General features: G+C 36.8%; 1 protein-coding gene across 3 annotated transcripts in view; it reads right to left on the reverse strand.

Moving 5' to 3' along the window:
- Positions 1-19,557, reverse strand: part of LOC109090239 (plakophilin-4-like) — a 38,964-nt gene that overhangs the window by 8,062 nt on the left and 11,345 nt on the right. Inside the window, exons 5-14 of one of the 3 annotated variants that reach the window (XM_042757902.1) lie at positions 18,954-18,968; positions 15,820-16,016; positions 12,967-13,399; positions 4,886-5,044; positions 4,558-4,768; positions 3,931-4,063; positions 2,570-2,783; positions 1,525-1,708; positions 1,131-1,248; positions 345-536 (exon numbers count right to left, since the gene is read on the reverse strand). In XM_042757902.1, the coding sequence (XP_042613836.1) occupies positions 345-536; positions 1,131-1,248; positions 1,525-1,708; positions 2,570-2,783; positions 3,931-4,063; positions 4,558-4,768; positions 4,886-5,044; positions 12,967-13,399; positions 15,820-16,016; positions 18,954-18,968 (1,856 nt within the window). Of the gene's footprint in view, positions 1-344; positions 537-1,130; positions 1,249-1,524; positions 1,709-2,569; positions 2,784-3,930; positions 4,064-4,557; positions 4,769-4,885; positions 5,045-12,966; positions 13,400-15,819; positions 16,017-18,845; positions 18,969-19,557 lie in introns of all 3 variants that reach the window. The other 2 variants (XM_042757901.1, XM_042757900.1) reach the window with 2 other exon arrangements.

Raw genomic sequence — 19,557 nt, forward strand, 5'->3', positions numbered from 1 at the left:
ACTAATTTTAAAATAAAATAAAACTAGAAAAATTATTTTATAGAGGCTACACTCAAAATTAAATATTCTGTTCAAATATAAATAACTTTTACAGCTGAGTTGAAACTGAAAATATGAATTTCCATGGCTTTTCCATAACTTTTTAAAGATTTTATTTATTTCCATTATTTCCAGAGCTGGAAATGTCCATTTTAAAATTTACTGATGTTTTCAGGTTTTCCATGAATATTGGCTGAAATTAATTTCTCTTACACAATCTCAAATCATTTGATAACTGAGCACAAAAGCAGTCATAAGCTTTCAGAGCATGGGATCCAAGCTCATTTTATTTAATGATAGATCACCTGCTGATCCTGCCAGGACCTCTTCTTCTTCTTCTTTCTGAGCCCCCAGCAGCTGTAGTCGGCCTGCTTACTGGAGGTGTCAGGGCCCAGGAGCGTGTCCAGATCCTGGGTTCCCATCAGCCGAGACGGAGGCATCTCCAGCTCAAGACGGTATGACAGGTTCCTCAAAGTGCACACACAGTTTTCCACAATCTAAAAACACAGGAAAACAAAAAAGGGTAAGGAAGGAAATGTATAATATTTTGGACATCAACAGGCCCAATCCTCATTATATTCAAAAATCATACTTTTGTTCCATTTAAGAAAAGTCAGATGGGTTAAATTAAAAACAACAATCACTATTTTTATTTTTACTATTACTAATTATTATTATTAAAATTATTTAAAATAAATGTAATAAAAATATTTAAAATATTTTTTTTGGATTCCTCTTTCTCTTCCAGGAAGCTTTTCAAAGCCTGTTCCTGCAGATGGCATGCTAAGACTAAGATTTCATAAAGAAATAACCAAAGCTGCACAATGCTGTGCTTCACCACTAGAGGCACTCAATATTTTTTGGCCCTTCAAGGAGTGGCACAGAAAACATGTAACACCTTTTTTGTAAGCAACATTAGGCTCTGCCAGTTCTCAGCTGTCATCGGATATACAGACAGAAAATTAGTCAAATATCTGGCAAGAACGTATCAAGCATGTTCCAAATATTACCAGTAATTTACAGACTGTTGTACATCAGAAGTGGATGGTTTTTATATATATTCTGCATGCAATCACAAGAATATTGTTAACCTTGCTGTCATAATCAGAGGTGTTTACGCAGGTTTTGATTATATAAAGGAGGGAATCAATCAGCCCTTCACAGCAACGCATCTGCCTTCTGGCCTCTTCTCCAGCTGAGCTCAGGTTCCTGAGACACACACACACACACACACACATCAGCATCATGTGGTCAACAATGCAATCTGATTTAGATAAAACAATCATTCTCACTTGAAAATCCAAATAGTTATCAACTCTGACTCTGAGGATGAAGAGTAATGCTGCTACTACCAGTGATGTGCAAAACTATATATTTTAAAAATCAACTAGTTATCTAAATGACTATTGATTAATCGATCTTAACAGGAAGCCCTGTATAATTAGGCTGGTACACCTGATCAGACGTTTCTTACATGAAACACACCTGAGGCAACCAGTGGTGTTCCTCAGCACCAAAGATGAGTGCAGTTTGAGTTTCTGGTCCTCTCGCTGAGGGGCCGCACCCCACCCAGAGTGAGGGATAATGACTGTGTTGGTAAGTGGCCCGAGAGCATCCCGAGTGATCGTCATCTTCACAGAATCACATGACGACAGGTTCCACAACACTCCTGTCAGACATGACAGCAGAAACGTAGTACATAACATATTACATGCAAAAGTATAGTATTATAAATATAGAAAACTAGTGCCACTTTAATATAAAATGAAGGAATCTATTATAAATTTATGAATTACTAAAAAAAAAAAAAAAAACACTACTTACACTGGCAAATTTTTTAGTTGACATTGACTTAATATGCAAACACCATGTAAAAGTCGATGTCCCCTTTAACAATGGAGTTTGGATTGATAAGAGGGTGAATAAGAATTTTTAGGTGAAGTCCTTTAGCTATAATAAGCAATTCAATACACTTGATTATTTAACAGAGCTCATTAGAAAAAATGAGAGACACATTCAGAGGTGTGTAATAAAACTGTAAAGAGGCAGTGGGAGTGTAACAAAAAATCCCGCAGATAGAGATCATTAACACCAAATAGTCCCTGTGGTTGTGAGTATATGTGTGAGGCGTGAGCAGAAGAGAGCTCTGCCTTTGCTGAACAAACCTGCTGCCAGCCTCTGTTTGAGAAATGACAGTGAAAATACATTGTATGCATCAAGAAAACTGCTAGGGAGAGTAGAATTTGCCTATATCTATCTAGCAATTCTTAGGATATCCAGCTTGGAAAGAGTGTGCGTGCTTGCAAGTTTGTGTCAGCTCAGCTTTTAATCAAATACTTCGTCCCTCCACATTAATCACAGCCACGAGTTCCATTGACTGTAATCTCTGATCTGAGCTTCACAGTGCAAACTGATCTCACCACAGAAAGCGAGTTGAAAAGAGCGAGACAGAGGAACAGAGAGGGAGAGAAAAAGCTAAAGAAAGACTCTCTTATGGCAGTCAGACATGTGACCCCACACACCCACTCACCGGTTACGAGCTCTCGCACTTCAGTGTCTGGAGTTTTCCTCAACAGACGAACCAAAGCTGGGATTCCACCGGAATTCCTCACACACACTTTATTATCATCTGTGGCTTTTCCATACACTAGGTTCCGCAGAGCACCGCAAGCATTCCGCTGAACTTCCAGGGTTTTGTGGTCAAGCAGATCCACCAGGTGCCGGATCCCCCCCATTCGACACACCTGAAAACATACAGTAAGAGCGTGCAAGTGTTCACAGTTGGCATGCTTTTCTCTCTGTTTATGCAGTCTGCAAATGCAAACTAACTAAAAACAAACATTTTCCAGTAGCTTGCTATTAATTGAACTGCTATTTCAAACACTGTAGCTTTTCCAGCAATGACCAGTAATTTATCCAACAATATCACATTGTTGCCAAGTGGACATCTGAATGAACTGATTCAATTTAACCACTAATGCACTGGTTCGAGTTCATACATAGAAGTCCCTACTTCTTACTTTTTTTATTGAATTTATTAAACACTGGTGTTCATTTATGATTTCAAACCGCAGAATCAGCATGTTATATTAGCTTTTTGAAACCTACATTTATCCGTTCAAGTTTGCTATTTAAGATCCCCATTGTTTCTGTGTCAGTGAAACACTACTCTGATTATAAAAATCAACTACAGAGTTACATTCATTTAAAATATATATATTTATATATATTATACTGTAAAGGTTTAGGGTTGCTAAGTTTTTTTAATGTTTCTATAAGAAGTCTCTGATGCTCACAAAGCCTGAATTTATTTGATACAAAATACAGTAAAAAAAAAAAAAATTATAATTTAATTTTAATTAATTTAAATTTAATTTATTCCAGTGATGGCAAAGCTGAATTTTCAGCAGCCATTACTTCAGTCTTAAGTGTCACATGATATCTTTAGTTCTAAAAACATTCTGTATAATTATAAATGTTGAAAACAGCTGTGGGACAGCACTTATTTGAAGAAAATAAATAAATAACTGCATCATCTTATTGTCAGTCACTGATCATTGTTACTTTATGTTACTTATGAATTTACTGTTACTTATGAAATAAAGTGTCCTTGCCTTAAATTAAAAGTATTAATTTTTCAGACCCCAAACGTGCTTGAACAGTAGTTTAAAATGTACAGTTATTATAAATTTTGATGCCTCGTCCTGCACTAGACAGATTTATGTCCAAGATTTAAATATTGCTTTTTTTCTCTCTCTCTTAATGGTTAGGCTTTGGTTTAAGCTTAAACTACAATAAGTCAACTGTATTTGAGAAGAACAGAAGACATAAATAGGAAGCACCTATTAGTACAGCATGCGTGTGTGTGTGTGTGTGTGTGTGTAACCATACCTCTGCCTTTATGCGGTTGTCTCCATAGCAGAGGTGCTGTATGTATGCTGCAGCATTGGCCTGGACAGAAGGGAAATGATGCTGCAGCATTCGGATCACCTCTGGCAGCTCAGGGTCTCTCCAGGCAAACTCCCTAACACCCCCACAGGCACAGAGAAAACAGATGTCAAACACACATACAAATATGAAAAACGGCCACATTTGACAAATAAATGTTTGCAGATTTGAATAAAATATACATAATTACTTGTGTTTACATGTTAGCATCGGGACAAATAACTAGACACACTAGACTGTCCAGCTTCAATTTTTTACAATCGCATTTGTCATTAAAATATGCACTGCAAATGTGAATGAGCACTCAGGCGATCTGGTTTACATTTTCTGACAAGATCTTGTTCTGTCTGCAAAATAAACATGCCCAGAAATATGATTACAAAGCAACATATGCACAAAAGTAGTGGAGGTTCAACAAATCAAATAAGTTTGAACAATGCGGCAAAATGGGAAGACGCACCCTGGGTTTCATTTACAAGTAAAGTCTTCATGTTTTAAATGTCAGTGACTTCAAAGCTGGTCCTAAATTATTTTTGAAGCTTTCTGGAATCACTGGGTTCAGCTTTTCACCTGGGATCTTTGTGAACACTGTCTATGGAAGGTGAGCGCGTGACGGCGTTGTCGACGGCAGCTGCATGTCTGGTGTAGTTCGAGTCGGTTTGGTGGTAATGGGCGGGGCGATAGGTGTCAGAGTGCGTTGCCATGGATCCCACTGAGAATAACTCTCGCTGGTACCTCAGAGCGCTACACTGACTAGTGGTCCTTTGTAAAGTACCAAACCCTGAGTGACAGAGTGAGCAATACAGACATAGTTAAGATGAACAGTGTGAAAATGTCAGAACTCATTTACTGAGTTTGCAAAGATAGCAGTGGTGCATGAAGGACATTCATCACATACCTGTATTGTTTCTGGAGATAGCGCTCTGGGAGCCGTGCGTGGGGCTCTGGTACAGAGGGTTCTGGAAGGTTCTGTCTTCATAGATTGGTGTGACATGGCAGTCTGGGGAGCGGGCGTCTTGGCCTAACTGGCTGTTCTGACTATAAGAGGTTTGCAAGCCTAGATGTAGATCAGAGATTCACAACAGTGTTATTTTAGTACATTTAATCTGTTTTTTTGTTTGTTTTAATACATATGTCTACATAGCTTTTATTTAGTTTAAGTTATTTTAGTACATAAACTTGGCTGAACTAATAAGTTATTTTTTTATTTTATATTTTGGTTCATATTTATTATAGTTCAAGTAATAAAAACATTTTTTATTGTTTTAGTTTTAATTAATGATATCCCTGATTCACAGTCAGTAAATTTCATGAGTTTATTCACTAGTGGTCGAAAGTTTGGAATTATTGACATTTTTTAATGTTCTTGAAAGAAGTGTCTTATGCTCACCAAGGATGAATTTTTATTAAAATACAATAAAAACAGTAATATTGTGAAACATTATTTCAATTTAAAAGAACTGTTTTCTATTTTAATATATTTTTAAATGCCATTTATTCCTGTGATAGCAAAGCTGAATTTTTAGTAGCCATTATTCCAGTCTAATTATTTATTAATTGTCCTTATTTTTATCAATGTTTTGCTGCTTAATACATTACATTTTCTTTTTACGATTCTTTGATGAATAGAAAGTTAAAAAGAACAGCATTTATTTGAAAAAGAAATCTTCTGTAACATTATATATGTCTTTACTATTACATATTTAATTAATATGTCTATGCTGGATAAAAGTATTATTTTATTATTTAATTTTTTTTTAACAAATAAACCTAAATCTTACTTAACCCAAACTTCTGAATAGTAGTGTATCATAGATTCAACAAAACTATTAAGCAGCATAACTGTTTTCAACATTGATAATAATAAGAAATGTTGCTTCAGCACCAAATCAGCACATTAGAATGATTTCTGAAGGATCATGTGACACTGAAGAATGGAGTAATGGCTGCTGAAAATTCAGCTTTGACATCAAAGAAATTAGATACATTTTTAAATACGTAACAGAAAACAGTTCTTTTAAATTGCAATAATATTACATAATATTACTGTTTTACTATTTTGAATCAAATAAATGTAGATATATTGAGAATATACTTAACCTAACCCTAAAACACTTAATAATAATAGAAAAAATAAAAGCATAACAGACTTATCAAAAACATTCAAAAAAATCTTAATCTTAAAAACGATTTTACTCTACTTAAAGGATTGGCATAGACCAGCATGAATTTCTATCCAGGCTCGTTTGTGCTAATTAGGCATCGGTCTAGCTAGTGAAATTTTTGTTCATGAGCAAAACCAGTCTAGGAGCTGTAAAACTACATAACGAAGACTTTCGTTGTGCATCCCTAGGCAAATGAAACTCTTAAGCATTCAAGTGGAGATGTAAGTTATATTTGATAAAAAACAATCTGCTGTAATTAACCACTCCACTGGACTTCCCCACCTTCAGGTGCATCTGTGAGAGATGATGACCTTGAACAAGTACAAGGCGTAATCTGCAGCAGTAAAGCGCATGAGATAAAAAAAATTATACTGAAAGAACAGCACTACGTGGTGTTGCTGTTAGCGACGTGAATGTAACTTTGCCTGACACAATCAGAGATGCGCATACAAATAATTGTGCAATTTAGATGAATTAGCCAGAGGTTTCAGCCTTTCTCCCACACATGATTTCATGGCAAACAGGATACAATAGATTTCCTCACAAACGCCTACCCAAAATTGCATACCCAATTTCCCAACTCTTGGAGCGTAATTACTGAATCTACTGACAAACCCTGTGAATGCTTGTACTGACATTGTACAGTATGCTTATTAGTGTATATTGGTTTTAATAGCTGTAGTACATGTATAACCACACAGCCTTGTGAGACTGACATTCACAACCAGAACTTTCAATGGAACACATCTGACCACAACCTAATCAGAAACCTGGATCACAACCTAAGCAGACAAACATTGATCTCTGCCTTCAAACTATCATCTGACTATCATCAGAAATTCCAGAGAGGCAGATACATTGACCAGTTTGATTAATTAGGAAATATTTGGCCATTGTGAGATAATTGCATCAGCTGATAACCATACTACAATGTTAGCTTTGCTGACAAAAAAATATATATAATTCAGTAGGGCTAGAGGAAAAAATATAGATTTTTTTTTTATTAATTGTGATACTCAGCCTGAATGATTATGATAGCGCTTTTTAAACACATTTACTGTCTTTTTTATTTCCTGCATCAAAATGTATTTGTACATCAATTTTTGTTTCGCAGAATCGCTGGAAAAAACGAGTGTGAATGTGAGTTTGCAGTAGGGCTGTGCGATATGGACAAAAAAAACCTATCACGATTTTTTGATCAATTTTGCGATTTCGATTTTAATTACGATTTTGACACACACAAACATGCTTTACAGTCATAAATGCATTCAGTATAAATTTGAAACATATTTCCAAAAGAAAACCAATTAGAGCTTTATCAAAAAGTTGTAACATGCCTCTAGAACAGACATAAGTCAAAATAATCACTAAGTAAAGATGTCAAACAAAATGTCTAGACATATGGCAATAGAAAAAAATAAAATAAAACCCGTGTCCAGGGCTCTTTTTTTTTTTTTTTTTTTTGCCATGCATTGGTCATAGACCTCATTGTAGCGGTGCCTCTATGGAAGCAGATTAGTCTCAAATATAATTCACGCAAAAAACACGATTCACACATGCGTAGACAATTTCACATGCATGAAACCTAATTCACGTACACACAAAAAAAAATTCACGTGCGTGAAAAAAAAAAATATATTCACAAAAAGCAATTCACATGCGCAAAATAAAATCATATATTCATAAAATACATTTCACAAATGCAAAACACAATTCGTAGATATACAACTGTGCACAAAAACCTTTGAATGTTTAAAATGTACGAGTGTCTGAATGTACAAATCCTCATTTACTACGAATCCACTCGGATTTGTGTGTGTGTGTTTTTGAGACTTTCCTGGCACAGCTCTCTTCCCACGTGGGTCTGTCGTACTCTTTAACCAATCATATTCTATCAAACCATACAACCAATCATATCATAAGCCACTGAGAGTGCATTCAAGGAGCACGATTCTGCGCACCTTTTGCGCAATATGGATTAATTAGAACGGAAATTAAGCCTTTACATCAGTAATCCCATAGACAGTAAAAGAAATGGACACAGCGACCCAATTGGAACTCAATTGAGACAAGTGAAGCCCATTTTTAGCGATTTTTAGCACTTCCGTTTCTGACGCGCAGACTCAAACTAAGCTTGATCATCTCAGCAACCTGTCTGTCAGATGTAAATCTTCTAGTAGCTGTGCGTGCAAACTGCCATCGTTAATCTTGCAGAGACGGCGAGCTTGAGCGGGGAGTTCTTTGGCGTGAGTTAGCAGGAGTAAGTATTCTGATTAATTATTTTGTATAGTATTTTAAAATGTAACGCCAGGGCTTCTATGGGCTCCTCTCTTGACGTCTCCCCGATTGCCTGTGAGCTTCTGAATGCACTCTCAGTGGCTTATGATATGATTGGTTGAATGGTAAGCTCGCATCTGATTGGCTAAAGAGTACACAGACCCACGTGGGAAGAGAGCTCTGCCAGGAAAGTCTCAAAAACACACACACACAAATCCGAGTGGATTCGTAGTAAATGACGATTTGTACATTCAGACACTCGTACATTTTAAACATTCAAAGGTTTTTGTGCACAGTTGTATATCTACGAATTGTGTTTTGCATTTGTGAAATGTATTTTATGCAGTGAGAACGCATTATTGTAAGGCGAAAGCACATTAAAATAATGCGCGAGCGTGAATCTCTCCGCTCGCACGCAGATTTCTTTTGCTTTGTCACAAAACCAGACACGCGTGCTCAGATACACGCTGCTCTCGTCCGGAGAGTGCACGCACTTAAAACATGTCTCCTCTCACTCACTCACTCACAACTCTCTCTATGCTCATGCGCTAGATATTCATTCTTTTCGCATCTTTCGATTTCTTACCTTTTCTGTTCACATCTTTTACTGCGTGCAGTGGGAAGCTCTGATCCATTAACATGGGCTCGGAAAAAATATGCATCACAAACAGAGTGTGTGAACCTGACGTTAGGCATTGCCCAGTCTCTTCTGTTCTCGCGCTCCACTTAGGTGCGCTGCATTCTGATTGGATCGGATAGCATACTATGGGAGGTCGGGGCCGCGGAAAATCGTGCTATAAACAGACCTACAAAAAACTCACTCTAAAATGGTGATTTTATTACGATTGCGATTAATTGCACAGCCCTAGTTTGCAGTACTGATGTGAAGCAAGAAAAGGACATTTTCTATTGTGAAACAATGATTAGAAACGTATTCAAGGGCTTCATGCAAAAACAATGCAACCAGCTTAAAATCAGATTCTTTTTAGTGAATCAAAAACATCCAGTGTAGCCTGATTCCTCAGACGAATGACTCTCTTAAGCCGATTCTTCCCATGAATTTCAAAAATCAAGCAGTCTGAAAGACTTTTACGCTGAAGAATTCACAGCACTTGCAAAGAGAATTCATTTGTAACAAAGATAATAAACCAAAGTAAACCAGAATCAAATTAAATCAAAATCTAGAGCTTGAGAATCAGAATCTCGAAACCATCGTGCAGCGTTAACAATATGGTATGGAATGATTACCATTGTCAAATACTATAGTGCTTAGTTATACCATGGTATTGCCATTGCACCACATGTTCAAGCAAATATTTTGCCTTTATCTTTGCCTTTATACTATGACTGAATGTTGAGTCAGTGTAACATTAGCATAGAAATGCCTCAATTGGGTTCTCAAAGAACTTTTCTCACATGTCAATCAGACACTAGTGATATAATTAAGCAAACTGTGAACCGAACAAAGCTGCACAGCTCGCTGATTTGAAACAGCCATGCAGAATTCAGTGAGTTTGTCTTTCATAAATTTCTAATCACTTCATACATCTCTAAATTCAGCAATAGTTTTTCCTGAAGGGCCTGTAGTTAAAAGCATAGTTTTCAAAGGTTTTACATCATGCATGATCTACAGAGAAACACGGCATAAATGGGGCAGTGGGGCATATCTGAGAAAGTCTCCCACAGAGCCAGAATGTGAGATTATCATCAGAGTAATCCTACAAAACACTACAGCACACATAAAGACATGTGAGCACACACATACACACACACACACACACATTTACACAGTCAATATCCATGCAGCTCCGGTTTCATCTGGATGTTTATTGCAGATGGAATTGAGACTGTAATATGATTTTGAAACAATATACTATACAAGCCATGTATTAGTGCATCTCAGCACTTTCAATTCACAAACTCATATGCGGACATGGCATCTTGTAATCAGAGGGTTATGATCATTTGGATAGGAGCAATTACTAGGATCCTTTTTTACACGTTTATGAGAACCAATTTGTGTCAGTTTCACAAATTAAGTTTTCTTAATGGAGTTTTAACAGACAGTATACACTATGTCAGAGACTAAACTGTGAAATGCTTAATGAATTCTTTAAAAAAAAATTCCAAGTAGTGAAAATTCACCTCATGAGAGGATTTTCAGGAAAGAAATACCTTCTTAAACCAGGGAAGATTTTATAATCCGAACCAAACACACACTGATAAGTGACAGCATTACTAATCCTTGTATAATATAGTGCACATACAACGCTAAGAAAGTTTCACACATATTCAAATCCGTGTCCTTAAATCCATAACTTTTCAAGTGTGGTGCAGAAATTGTGTTTGATAGAGTTCTGACTTGGTCAGGATAAAAGAGAAAATCGTTTTATGGATTTAAACTTCATGGAATAAAGTTTTATGAATCCGAAAATTGTTGGTTGCTTCAAGTCAAGTTTGGGATTAGTAAGTTTTTTTTTTATGTTTTCGGAAGAAATCTCTTATTCTCACATCTTATGCATGTATTTAATTAAAAATACAGTACGTACAGCATTAGTGTGCAATGTAATTCATAAGCCCATGCTTCAAACGCTCCACCATCATCCCCATCCCAAAGAAATCCAAAATTACAGGACTAAATGACTATAGGCCTGTGGCTTTAACGTCTGTGGTCATGAAGTCATTTGAAAAACTGGTGCTGGCCCACCTGAAGGACATTACTGGACCCTTACTGGATCCTCTTCAGTTTGCCTACAGAGCAAACAGGTCTGTGGACGATGCAGTAAACATTGGACTGCATTATGTTCTGCAACACCTAGACAGACCAGGGACTTATGTGAGAATCCTGTTTGTGGACTTCAGCTCGGCCTTTAACACGATCATCCCAAACCTCCTCCTGCCCAAACTAACTCAGCTCTCTGTGCCCACCTCCGTCTGTCAGTGGATCAACAGCTTCATGACAGACAGGCAACAGCTAGTGAGGCTGGGAAAATACACATCCAGCACCCGTACAATCAGCACTGGAGCTCCCCAGGGCTGCGTTCTCTCCCCACTGCTCTTCTCCCTGTACACGAACGATTGCACATCTAAGGACCCCTCTGTCAAGCTCCTGAAGTTTGCAGATGACACCACACTCATCGGCCTCATTCAGGACGGTGACGAGTCTGCTTACAGACAGGAGGTTAAAGAGCTGGCTGTCTGGTGCAGTCTCAATAACCTGGAGCTTAACACGCTTAAAACAGTGGAGATGATCGTGGACTTCAGGAGAAACCCCCCTGCACTCCCCCCACTCACCATCATGAACAGCACTGTGGCTGCAGTGGAGTCATTCAGGTTCCTGGGCACCACTATCTCTCAGGACCTGAAGTGGGACACTCACATTGACTCCATTGTGAAAAAGCCCCAGCAGAGGTTGTACTTCCTTCGCCAGCTGAGGAAGTTTAACCTGCCACAGGAGCTGCTGAACACAGTTCTACTCCGCCATCATTGAATCCGTCCTCTGCACTTCAGTAACTGTCTGGTTCAGCTCAACTTCTAAATCTGACCTCAGAAGACTAAGGAGGGTAGTCCGGACTGCTGAGAGAATCATCGGTACAACCCTCCCGTCTATTCAAGAACTGTACTTATCCAGAGTGAGCAAAAGGGCTGGAAAAATCACTCTGGACCCCTCACATCCAGCACACTACCTGTTTGAACTGTTGCCATCTGGTCGACGCTACAGAGCACTGAGCACCAGAACGACCAGACACAGGAACAGTTTCTTCCCCCAGGCAATCCATCTAATGAACACTTGATAATAACTGTGGAACACATTACACTATTTATATTTACAGACACATACACTTATTACCTAACACACATACTTAGTGTACACTTAAATTATTATTTTTTTGCACATAATATACCTGTACATACATAACTGCTCATTGTAATATATCTGCCATACAATTGTCAATTTGTATACTGTCATTCCTTACCTACTGATTTGTATTTTCTGTATTTTTTTTATTCTTTTATTGTGTGTTTTTTGTTCTGTCACTGTCATTCTGTTGCACTGCGGAGCTTCTGTCATGAAAACAAATTCCTCGTATGTGTAAACATACCTGGCAATAAAGCTCATTCTGATTCTGATTCTGATTCTGATCAAAGCTGAATTTTCATCAGCCATTACTGCGTGTCACATGATCCTTAAGAAATCATTCTAACATGCTGATTTGGCACTCAAGAAACTTTTTTTATTATTATATCACAGTTGAAAAAGATTGTGCTGCTTAACATTTTAGCGGAAACCACAAAGTTTGATGAACAGAAAGTTCAAAAGAACTTTCGAAATCTACTGTAACATTATAAATGTCTTTAAAGTCACTTCTTATCAATTAAATGCATCTTTGATGAATAAAGAAATTAATTAATTTAACAAAAAATTAAATCATACTGACCCCAAACCTTTCAAAAGTAGTGTACTTTGGAAAAACTCTTATCCTTAACAATAACACCTGTAAAACAGGACAGTTTATGTGTGTATTGTGTAACCCACCTGTAAGGCTATCTGGTCTTGAAAGTACCATCCTCTCAAAGATGTCATAGGCCCGTGACCCAAAAGAAGAGTGAGTGCTGTCATATGCACGTGAATCGTGCTTCCCCATGGTCCCGTACTGCTGAGGCTGAGCGGTCATACCGGCCCGCAGGAGTTTTGGTGACTCAGACTCTGACTCCGTCCCATTTCCATGCTGTCCCAAGTAGCTGGAGTGTACTGGTTCGGGGGCGTGGCTGGAGGCAGGAGGCAAGCTGGTGCCAGGAAATATACTAGGTAGAGGACGGGGCTCTGAAACTATAGGTGAACCATAGGGGCTTCCGAGAGAAGTACGCAGAGGCTTACGAGATGCAGGTGGGGACTGGGTGTAGAGTGGGGATGGGGCACGAGAGGGAACAGAACTGACACGCCTCATGACACGGCCACTGCTGCCCACCTGAGAAACAGATTATATACAAACAAACACTTAAGCCATCATATATACTGTAATACTGTATACTGTTATACTAAATGCTGTAAGATGAATGATAAATCAGGATTGAGCCTTCTATGGGCTCTATGCACGAACATTTCCACATTTAGCCTCAAAATTAAGCACAAAATTAAATCTTGAGGAAGGTTCACACAGGGGGAAAAAGCAATTATGATATGATCCACCGTTATGGAACAGGTATTTAAACCTTCAGGAACTCATTAGTAAGAAGTTTTAATATAATAAAAAGATAGATTTACTATAATTAACAATATGCTTAATTCTCTATAAAACACAGACTATAATACACTTAATAAATTGAATATTTAGAAATAAAAATAATAAATTAGTTACCATAATACATTTCACAAAACAACACTAAAATTAAAATACAAATATTTATGAGTCTCGATTTTTGCTTTCAAACATGAAACCAACAGAGCTTCTACACTGAACAAAACTATAAACACAACACTTTTGTTTTTGCCCCCATTTTTCATGAGATGAACTCAAAGATCAAAGACTTTTTCTATGTACATAAAAGACCTATTTCTCTCAAATATTGTTCACATATCTGTCTAAATCTGTGTTAGTGAGCACTTCTCCTTTGCTGAGATAATCCATCCACCTCACAGGTGTGACATATCAAGATGCTGATTAGACAGCAGGATTATTGCACAGGTGTGCCTTAGGCTGGCCACAATAAAAGGCCACTCTAAAATGTTCAGTTTTATCACACAGTAAAATGTCACAGATGTCGCAAGTTTTGAGGGAGCGTGCAATTGGCATGCTGACTGCAGGAATGTCCACCAGAGCTGTTGCCCATGATTTGAATGTTCATTTCTCTACCATAAGCCATATCCAAAGGCGTTTCAGAGAATTTGGCAGTACATCCAATCCGCCTCACAACTGCAGACCACTTGTAACCACACCAGCCCTGGACCTCCACATCCAGCATCTTCACCTCCAAGATCATCTGAGACCAGCCACCCAGACAGCTACTGCAACAATCGGTTGGCATAACCAAATAATTTCTGTACAAACTGTCAGAAACCGTCTCAGGGAAGCTCATCTGCATGCTCGTCATCCTCATCGGGGTCTCGTCCTGACTGCAGTTCGTTGTCGTAACTGACTTGAGTGGGCAAATGCTCACATTCGATGGCATCTGGCACTTTGAAGAGGTGTTCTCTTCACGAATGAATCCCGGTTTTCACTGTACAGGGCAGATGGCAGACAACGTGTATGGCGTCATGTGGGTGAATGGTTTGCTGGTGTCAACGTTGTAGATCGAGTGGCCCATGGTGGTGGTGGGGTTATGGTAAGGGCAGGCGTATGTTATAGACAACGAACACAGGTGTATTTTATTGATGGCATTTTGAATGCACAGAGATACCGTGACGAGATCCTGAGGCCCATTGTTGTGCCATTCATCCACGACCGTCATCCACCCCCCCCCCCCCAGTAAAACTGCACCTTTTAGAGTGGCCTTTTATTGTGGCCAGCCTAAGGCACACCTGTGCAATAATCATGCTGTCTAATCAGTATCTTGATATGCCACACCTCTGAGGTGGATGGATTATCTCGGCAAAGGAGAAGTGCTCACTAACACAGATTTAGACAGATTTGTGAACAATATTTGAGAGAAATAGGCCTTTCGTGTACATAGAAAAAGTCTATGAGTTCAGCTCATGAAAAATGGGGGTAAAAACAAAAGTGTTGCATTTATAATTTTGTTCAGTGTATTTTTGGCAGAAAACAGGAAGTCCTGATAGCTTCTTTTTTGTTTACCAAAAAAACAAAATAGTCTCATGACTATTTTGGGCACATGCTGGGTTTTCGAATGCATATTATAAGTGACCCAAACTTGCTCTAGCAAAGATGGAGTTCGTTTGGAGCAGCATTTACTGCGAAAAAAAAAAAAAAAACACCGGATACTCGTGTAAAGATAAACACAGCACCGTGGTTTACTCTGAAAAATGCAGCGTGTCAGACTACATATTTCTATAATTAAATCACAGCCTTTGCGATTTAATAATAGCACTAGATGGAGAGGAACACCATTTCATATTCTAGCAAACTCTCATTTACTAGCATTGTCTGAGATGCAGAGGGTTTCCAGCACACAGCCGATAGATGGTGCCACTAGCTCTTGCAATGCTGCCAGAAGCAGTCCATGCATGCAATGTATTTGAAAATACAGCATTTTACAGTTCAATTATTTTTTTAAGTACATCTCGACTTCTCAGGTCAGAAAAGGTAAAAATACATTGCTGATAAAACTGCACATCTATAATTAAGATCTAATGACTTTCGGAAAAGCTAAATAACCTATGGAAAATTAAATTAATAAATTTGTCTCTTTGTGTATTTGTGTGTGTTTATACCTGTGCTGAAGCCTGTCCTTCAGCCCTAGAACTAATGGCAAGGGTGGGGCTTCCGCTGGGGGCGGAGCTTGTCGACTGGGACCTTCCTTCTGATCGTCTGGGCGTCACAGTGTTACTATAGTAACCACTCACCTCCTGATATCCACTATCTGAATACGAATTCATTCGAGTAGAGCTGCGTGAGTTTGGCGCAGACCCTGAGCAAAGGAAACAGCAAGAAACAGGCACACCAGAAAAATACTGAGATAGACAACATATTTTCTGTTCAGAAATGGTAAAATAATTCTATTTGAACTATGGATTGCTAGGTTAAATACAAATTAAGCTCTATCAATAGAAACTGTGGCCTGTTGTTGATTAATGATTACCTGTCTTTCACTTTAAAAAAAAATGAAAGAGAAACATATACTTTTGTACTAAGTCGACAATTAACATACACAGGTTTTGATACCAGTTTTACTGCAATATCGGTAATAGGTGCAATTGATCGTTCATGTGCAGCTGCATTAAAAAGTAATTTAATGTCTCATGTTAATGTAAACAGAGAACAAAAGGAGATGTTCTTTAGTTAGCGTTAAAGGAGTAGTTCACTTCCAGAACAAAAAATTTACAGATAATGTAAAGAAATTATGTTTTTTTGAGGAAAACATTTCAGAATTTCTCTCCATATAATGGACTTTTATGGTGCCTGTGAGTTTGAACTTCCAAAATACAGTTTAAATGTAGCTCCAAATAGCTCAAAAAGATAAAAGACCGGTAAGAAGGGTCTTATCTAGCTAAACAAGACAGTTAGGGTAGGTCTAAAACTCCCATCTCATTTTCTCTTCCAACTTCAAAATCGTCCTACATCGCTGCAGAAGTACCAACCCACTGTTTACAAAGTGAACATGCAAAGAGGATCAAATGCTCTTTACAAAAAAAAAAGGGCGATGTAGGACGACTAAAACTACTTCAGTCTGTGTGCACTGAATTTATTTAATACAAAAGTTTCTTTTTAATACACAAATTCTAATTTATTGAGATGCACCTGTATTTGTACTTTTATACTGGCTGTTTAGTTGAATAATTATTTGAAACTCTTGAAAAGTAATGTCTACCTAATTGAAAATTAACTGAAGGCTGCATGCAATTGTTTTATTTTGATTGGTTTATGGTGATATTAATATTTAATTATTTAAATAACGGAGTATGCTCAATGAGATTTGTTCATGTTCACTGGTACTGGTATCATCTACTTACATCTTGGTACTTTAAAAGACCTAGTGTGTACAGTAATTCTCTTAAAGTAGAAGCCAACCTGTAGATCACAAAAAAATTACCTCGTATTTGCTTTCTATACTAAATGCAAAGTAATAAAAAGGCATAACTACTGTACATGTACTGTTTGCATGGAGCAAACTTCATTAACAATTATTACACCAGAAAAACATAACCAGACTTTCATCCACCTACAAAAGCCAGTCTGCTTCAAAAGGATTACAAAATGTAATTAGCTTATGAAATGCAAGTGCATCCCATCTAGGTTTCCAATGTAGGTGTATAAAGACTTTTTACTGTTATAAGGAAGCATTAAATTTGTCTAAAAATGACAGTAAATACATTTATAATGTTACAAAAGACTTGTATTTTAAATAAATGTTGTTCTTTTAAAAGAAATGTTATTCTTTAATAACAAAATAGCAAATTAGAAAGATTTATGAAGGATCATGTGACACTAAAGAAGAGTAATGGCTGCTCATAATTCAGCTTTGCTTTGTCACTTTTATCACAAGAATAAACAAAATTGTAAAACCTTAAAATATCTAAAAATATTTATACACACATATATATACACAGTACAGACCAAAAGTTTGGAAACATTACTATTTTTAATGTTTTTGAAAGAAGTTTCTTCTGCTCATCAAGCCTGCATTTATTTGATCAAAAATACAAAAAAAAAAATGTAATATTGTGATATTTTATTACAATTTAAAATAATTGTTTTTAAATTTATTATACTTTAAATTATCATTTATTTCTGTGATGCAAAGCTGAATTTTTAGGATCATTATCACATGATCCTTTAGAAATCATTCTAATATGATGATTCATTATCAAAGTTGAAAACAGTTCTGCTGCTTGATATTTTTTCAGAACATGTGATACTTTTTTAGGATACTTTGATGAATAAAAAGTAAAAAAAAAAAAAAAATACAAGAAGCTATGTTTTTAAAAATATAAATATTTTGTAATAACAATATACACTACTGGTCAGTAACTTGGGGTCAGTAATTTTTTTTTTTTTTTTTTTTTTAAATAAAATCAATACTTTTATTCAGCAAGGATGTGTTAAATTGATAAAAAGTGATAGTAAAGAAAATATATTAGAATATATATTATTAGAATTTTTTTTTATTTTTAATAAATGCAGTTCTTTTTAACCTTTTATTCATCAAATATATTAGACAGCAGAACTGTTTACAACACTCATAATACATCAGAATATTAGAATGATTTCTAAATGATCATGTGATAGACTGGATGTTACATGTGACACTGAAGGCTGGAGTAATGATGCTGAAAATTCAGCTTTGCATCACAGGAATAAATTAAATTTTAAAATATATTCAAATAGAAAACTATTATTTTAAGTTGTAATAATATTTCACAATATTACTGTTTTTTCTGTATTTTTGATCAAATAAATGCAGGCTTGATGAGCAGAAGAATCTTCTTTCAAAAACATTAAAAATAGTAATGTTTCCAAACTTTTGGTCTGTACTGTATATATATATATATATGTTTTCATCAAATAAATACAGCCTTTTTGATCTTTCAAAAACATCAACAACAACAAAAATCTTCTTAAGTGTAGTGTATAAATTGAAAGACACACTATTTTCTGTGGTAATCAACAGCAGGCCACAGATGCTGCCCATAGATCTTTAGCTGTATTCAACTTGGAATACTGCATAAAAGCATCAGTGTGAGTATAAATTGTTTACACAGAAGTGACAGAAGGCAATATGGAGTGTGAATGAACAGACCCTCACTTTCACGCAGGGAGATCTGTTCCAGTTCAGGAGAGTAAAGTAACCCCTGACCTCTGACCCCAAAAGTGGGTGATGAGCAACCATCTGACGGCTTAGACACACCTGCACCTGAGGATTCTGAGGACCAAAGGGTTAACATACTGTGAGATCATTATTGAGAAAACTATCAAGATACAGTTACCTTCAATCCCTGACATCCCTAGAGGGAGCATTAACCTAAAACATGCCACCTTTGCATTTACCCAAAATAAAAGTCCTTGACAGATAATCTAAAATGCTTTCTGTCATTTCCACAGATAAAATAAGGTATCTGGTCTATTGTGTTTCCATACTTTAAAGACTTTCTCACAGTAAGAGATGACAATAGGAATTAGAGCTAAAGAAAAGGGTAGAAAACAGTTAAAGCAACTCTGTGAGGATTTGGAGGGAGTAAAAGAGATTCCAAATGTAGTTCAGTGGAATAATTCATGGGATATTTTTCATTAAGGGTGACCAGATCACAAGACCACAGTGTATATGGTGTCTTTTTTAGAGCATGCAGAATAAAAAAGAAAAAGCCCAGAACCCACAACACAGTGTTTGTCAAGAGTAAAAGACCTCGTGGCACAGTTCTTGTGATATCAATGTCACATTAAAAATACCAAATATTACAATATAATACCGTACAATGACATAGCCAACATAGCTTAGCTTTGGGGTACTGTAA

Source organism: Cyprinus carpio, chromosome A6, assembly GCF_018340385.1.
Source record: "Cyprinus carpio isolate SPL01 chromosome A6, ASM1834038v1, whole genome shotgun sequence".
Taxonomy (NCBI): Eukaryota; Metazoa; Chordata; class Actinopteri; order Cypriniformes; family Cyprinidae; genus Cyprinus; species Cyprinus carpio.